We start from the raw sequence: 6,342 nt of genomic DNA, 5'->3' as shown, positions 1-6,342 counted from the left end.
TTATGGAGCCATGCTGAGTTGGAAGTGTCTGTGGGATATGCAGGAGGGATACTTCCTTGGATTCGTGAGTGATCTGCACCCAGGGCAAAGAACAACGAGGGGGTGACAAATCTATGGTAGAACCAGCATGCCAAAGCCAGATTTCTTTCCCCACAAAGAATAACCAAAAACAGGTTCTGTCTTGTTCTGCTCCTTACTCATTACCAGGAGCTGGCTCGGTGGGGGGCTCTGTGGTGCCTGCCGAACAAGGCACTTAAGAGAAGACTAGGGGCGCCTGGGTGGCTCAGTCAGTTAGGCGTCCAACTTTGGCTCAGGTCATGGTCTCACGGTTCACAGGTTCACGCCCCACGTCGAGCTCTGGGCTAACACCTTGGAGTCTGGAGCCTGCTTCAGATTCTGTCTCCCTTTCTCTCTGCCTCTCCCCCATTTGCACTCTGTCTGTTTCCCTCTCAAAAGTGACATAAAGATTAAACAAAAATTTAAAAAAAGAGAGACCTACAGCCTACTGGGTGCTCGTTACAGGGCTGGATGTGGAGCACAGACTCCAAGTGTAGGAATGCTACAGGTTTCAAAAGCGGCCACGCAATCTGCCAGTACAAGCTAAGCGATTATCTTCAGGAAAGCTAATTTAAGAACATGAGAAATTCACTGTCCGGAACTGGCTAAGCATTGTACTCAGGGATCTTGCCCTGAGAGTGCTCTTATATTACTGGACACAATGAAAACATTAGTATTTTATAGGAAATATGTTTATTATTGATCGTTGCAATTCAAAAATACTCTTTTCTCGGGACTGGTCCATCTTACTCTGTCTCTTTAGAGATATTAAATACATCAAAAATGTGAGCAATTTTGCTTAATAATACACAGAAATTTCTGTATGGTAAGCAAGATAGGAATTTCTAACAATGAAACAAGGTCTCCAGAAGTTGTCGGTAAAACAAAGGAAGCATTTCGAGTGACAAGATGTAGGAATCCACGGATAAGATCTAACAGAGCACATGCTGGAAAATGGGATCAAGAAACTTTGTAATCCACCCTCACTCTGAGTTTGCTCTGGGATGGCACAAACATGTCCCATGAAAGGGGCTTAGAAACAGAACTGCTTTGGTCCGAGGACAGATCCTTTGGGCATGGGACTCATGTTACCTAAGTGCCCCAAAGCCAACTGTTTTTTGCAACTTCTTGTCCACATAATCATGACCAGAGATCTCAAGGAGAAGAGCACGGAGCATCTAGCTTTGACTTTTGAGCAGATGTAACACCAGCTCTTCATCCTCTGCTAAAGACAGGCCTGTGTCCAAAGGCTCTAAGGTCTCCCACTTGGCCTTCTTTCTGTTACGACTCGTGGGTCCCACGTCTTCCACTTCGCTGTTGTTCCTTTTCCTCATTCCCTGCTTCTTCTTGGTATCACTGGTGGGAACAAATCCAACGATTTACTTGATAAACAACTAAATCCATTATGAAATCAAACACTTAAAATAGGACAAAATCACCAATAACAGAGAGTTGGTAAGGTGGTATTATTACTCAAGAGAGAAAGGAACTGTAACAACATCAGGATATCTGTATGTCATAAGTACCTTCCTATTAACAGAAGGGGGCAGAAGGCCTACCATGCACCAGGCACTGCACAGGCACTGTCTCATCCAATCCTCACAATTCTAGGGAGCTACAGTTATATCATCCACAACCTGGGGACACTGATGGCCTGCACTCTGACTCCTATCTGTGCTTGTCCTGCCACAGCAAACTGCCTGTATTAAAGTTAGATTACTGTTTTGGTAGCAATCTGTAAGCTAACAGATACCAGGAAAGCAGATACTAACATCTGCTGTATGAAGTTGTGATATACAGGTTAAGAGTAAAAGAGAACCTCAAATGTCAAATTATTTAAGACATCAAATAAACTTTCTCCATTTAATGGGGTGCCTGGGTGGCTCAGTCGGTTGAGCGTCCAACTTTGGCTCAGGTCATGATCTCACAGTCCATGAGTTCGAGCCCCGTGTCAGGCTCTATGCTGACAGCTCAGAGCCTGGAGCCTGCTTCGGATTCTGTGTCTCCCTCTCTCTCTGCCCCTCTCATGCTCTGTCTCTCTCTGTCTCATAAATAAATAAATAAATAAATAAATAAATAAATAAATAAATAAATAAAATTAAAGTCTATATCTAAGACCCAAACATAGTCTTAAAAAAACAAACATTATTACAGTATTCCACTCCTACCACTTTTATTCAACATAGTACTGGAAATCCTAGCTGCTGCAATCAGACAAGAAAAAGAAGTAAAAGGCATTCAGATTGATAAGGAAGAAGTAAAACTGTCACTACTTCCAAATGACATGACATTAAATATAGAAAATCCTAAAGACTCAACCAAAAAAAAAAAAAAACTATCAGAAATAAATTCAGTAAAGTTGCAGAACACAAAATCAGTATACAGAAATGCGTTGCATTTCTATACACTAATAATGGAGAAGCAGAAAAAGAAATTAAGAAAACAATCCCACTTACAAGTGCACCAAAAGAGGCACCTGGGTGGCTCAGTCAGTTGAGCATCTGACTCTTGATCTCGGCTCAGGTCATGATCTCACAGTTTGTGAATTCAAGTCCCCCTTTAGGCTCTGCACTGGTGGCATGGAACCTGCTTGGGATTCTGTGTCTCCTTCTCTCTGCCCCTCCCCCACTTTTGCTCTCTCTCTTTCTCTCTCAAAATAAATAAACTTAAAAAACATTTTTTAAACTTGCACCAAAAAATAAAATAAAACAAAACAAAACAAAATAAAATTCCTAGGAATAAATTTAACCAAGGAGGAGACAGATCTATACTCTAAAAACTATAAGACATTGATGAAAGAAATTTGAAGAGGGCACAAATAAATGGAAAGATATACTATGCTTACGGACTGGAAGAGTTACTGTTAAAAACTCCTACTATCCAAAGCAATCTATAGACTCAATGCAATCCCTATTAAAATTCCAATGGTGTTTTTCACAGAACTAGAAAAAGTACTCCTAAAATTTGTATAGAACCACAAAAGACCCCAAATGGCCAAAGCAGTCTTGAGAAAGAAGAACAAAGCTGGAGATATCATAACCCCAAATTTCAAAATAAACTACAAAACTATAGGACTCAAAACAGTATGGTACTGTAGAGAGTCCCCAAATAAACCCAAGCTTATATAGTTAATTAATCCATGACAAAGGAAGTATGGATACACAATGGGTAAAAGACAATCTCTTCAATAAATGGTGCTGGGAAAACTGGACAGCTACAGGTAAAAGAATGAAACTGGACCACTTTCTTATACCATACACAAAAATAATCTCAAAATGGATTAAAGACCCAAATATGCGACCTGAACAATAAAACTTCTTAAAGAAAATACAGGCAGTGATCTTTTGGACATCATCCTTGGGAACGTTTTTCCAAGTATGTCTCTCTTCACACAAGGGAAAAGCAAAAAATAAACCACTGGGGCTATATCAACCTAAAAAGCTTTTGCAGTTGAACAAAACCACCAACAAAACAAGGCAACCTGCTGAAAAGAAGATATTTGAAATGACATATCTGACAAGGGGTTAAAATCCAAAATATACAAAGAAATTATACAATTAAACACCAAAGAAGCCAAACAATCCAATTTAAAAATGGGCACAGGAACCAAATACACATTTTTCCGAAGAAGACATACAGATGGCCAACAGGCACAAGAAAAGATGCTCAACATTGCTAATTATTAGGGAAATGCAATTCAAAACTACAATGAGGTATTAGAATGGCTAGTATAAAAAAAATAAGTAATAACAAATGTTGGCAAGATATGGAGATAAAGGGACCCTGGTGCACTGTTGGTGGGAATGTCAATTGGTACAGCCACCATAAAAAACAGTATGGAGGTTCCTCAAAAAATTAAAATAGAAATATCATAGGATTCCACTACTGAGTATTTACCCAAAGAAAATGAAAGCACTAATTCAAAAAGATACATGTACCTCTATGTTCACTGCAGCATTTACAATAACCAAAATATGGAAGCAACCTAAGTGTCCATCGACAGATGAATGGACAAAGATGTGGCATACACACACACACACACACACACACACACACACACACACACACAGATAGGAATATTATTCAGCCATAAAAAAGAACAAAGCTTTTGCCATTTGCAACAACATGGATGGATCTAAAGGATACTATGCTAAATAAAGTCAGAATGAGAAAGACAAAAACCATATGATTTTGCTTATATGTGGAATCTGAAAAACAAAACAAACAAAAAGCAGAAACAGACCCATAAACATAGAGAACTGGTTGTTGCCAGAGGGAGGGCAGGGGGACAGGTGAAATGAGGGAGTAGGAGGTAGAGACTGCCACTAATGGAATGAATAAATCACAGCCGCAACATAGGAAATATAATCAATGTTATTGTAATAGTGTCATATGGTGACAGATGGTGTCTACACTTGTGGTGAGCATTGCATAAGGTACAGAGTTGTGGAATCACTAGGTTGTACCCCTGAAACTAATGTAAGATTGTGTGTCAACCATACTTCAATTTAAAAAAACCAAACCACCATTGTTACTGCAGGGTTCTGCATACACTTGAGGCACAGACCATAAACATAAAGCTAGTTTCTGAAGGTACAGGAAATCACTTTACACATTAAAAATAAAAGAAAAAGCAAAACAGCAAAACATTCTCAAAGTATTGTGAGATACCATCATCATGTTCAAAGATGACCCAATTACTGGATGCAGGATTAAAGCAAAACTAAAAGCCCATCTAATAGCCTTCATAGTAGCAACCCTTCGTCAAAGGCTTGCTAACGGTCTGGCACTGTGCTACATGCTTTATACAGACTACATCATTTATCTTCAGGAAAATCCTTGGTTGGGGAGCATTAGCTTCATTCTACGATTAAATGACTGTACACAGATTATAAACATAGGATTCGAACCCAAGGACTCTAAATTTAGCTCCAAAGCCAGGTTACTGAAAGCAATAAGCTGACTAGCTTCAGTTAGCATTTGAAAGAAAAGAATTATCTGTGGAAAGAACACTGATTTGGCACTAACACAGTCAAACCTTAGCCAATCAACTAACATTTCTAAGCATTAGTCTCAATCTGTAAAGGTGAAGATTATATAATTTACTTAGCAGAATTGCTGTAAGAATTACTTAAAATTATATAAAGTCAAGAACATAGTAATACTCAATACATGTTAATTTCCTTTCTGCTTATAAACTACTTCCTTTCAAATAAATTCTTACACTGATGTTATATAATAGAAAAGCAGAAAAAAAATCCAAGGAAATATCATATTCCAAGCATATGATGTATTCCAAAAAAGAACAAAGTGCTCAAATTTCAATGGAGAATATTACTTCTTAAGAAGCATGCCTGGCTATGAGTGAATTTGCCTAATCAGCATATCTACTTATGCCCAGCTTGAAGCAAAGCCGTAAATAATTTCCCATTTCACCTCCCAGAAACGCTCAATGCTCTGACTCAGCAGCCATTCTCTCCCACCATCGGAGGAAAGACAAATGAGACAGCACTATGAGATTACTTCAAGCCTCAAACAACTACATTTTCAAAGGGTACTTGAAGAGATAAACGTGAAAAGAATTCCCCATAATGGGAAATTCAGTTAGCAAAGATAGTTAATTCTTAGTGGAAAGGGCCTTAAAAAAGAAAATATATTGAGTCTTAATCTGATTGTGTATTGCCCATCCTGTTTAAGCTCCACTGGGCTAGAGTACCAGGATTTATTTGGTACAAGGTAATACTGATTTCTGCCCTGCCTGTATTTCAAGAGCACCTCAGAGCAGCTCATCAGAAACAGCCTAATTAGTAGGCTTTACTAATGCATCCTTTGTTAATGTGCTCTTGAACATTATATTCCCTGCAGGAAATAGCTGGTTCAGATAATAAAAGGAAGATGGGAAATTTATGTAACACAAATATTTTCATAATTAGCAGCTTTGCTGCTTTGTGGACCAGTTCAAATTCTAGAAAGGTATTTTATCCTACTTGCCATAGCAAATAAGTAGCAATTTGTATAACAAATTAATTATTAAACAACAATATGGATATTCAATAGGTAAGTCACCTAAAGGGGGGAAAATGTACTGAGTCTAGAAAATAATACGGTAAGCAAGGAAGCAAAATATGGTCACAATGTGGTCTCTTCAGAAAAGGCCCCTTCCAAATGGTGCAGTACTAGAGGGTGAGGTCAGCAACATGGCTGAAGAAGACATCCCCGGTTCGTGTCCCCTCCCAACAACATGTGGCATCCTTCCACGGACAGAAGTGTTTTTGTGGGAGCTGT

At 38.8% G+C, this 6,342-nt stretch overlaps 1 protein-coding gene across 1 annotated transcript in view; it reads right to left on the bottom strand.

Moving 5' to 3' along the window:
* Window positions 1-731: 731 nt before the first annotated feature.
* DDX10 (DEAD-box helicase 10) overlaps window positions 732-6,342 on the bottom strand; it is a 281,324-nt gene continuing 275,713 nt past the window's right edge. The window contains exon 18 of the mRNA XM_040482918.1: window positions 732-1,413. Coding sequence (XP_040338852.1) covers window positions 1,236-1,413 — 178 coding nt within the window. The 3' untranslated portion in view covers window positions 732-1,235. The remainder of the gene's footprint in view (window positions 1,414-6,342) is intronic.

The sequence above is a fragment of the Herpailurus yagouaroundi genome, unplaced genomic scaffold, assembly GCF_014898765.1.
Source record: "Herpailurus yagouaroundi ecotype Mexico unplaced genomic scaffold, PumYag 161, whole genome shotgun sequence".
Taxonomy (NCBI): domain Eukaryota; kingdom Metazoa; phylum Chordata; class Mammalia; order Carnivora; family Felidae; genus Herpailurus; species Herpailurus yagouaroundi.
The sequence above is the reverse complement of the archived record's forward strand: the minus strand, read 5'-3'. Positions and strand labels throughout refer to the sequence as shown.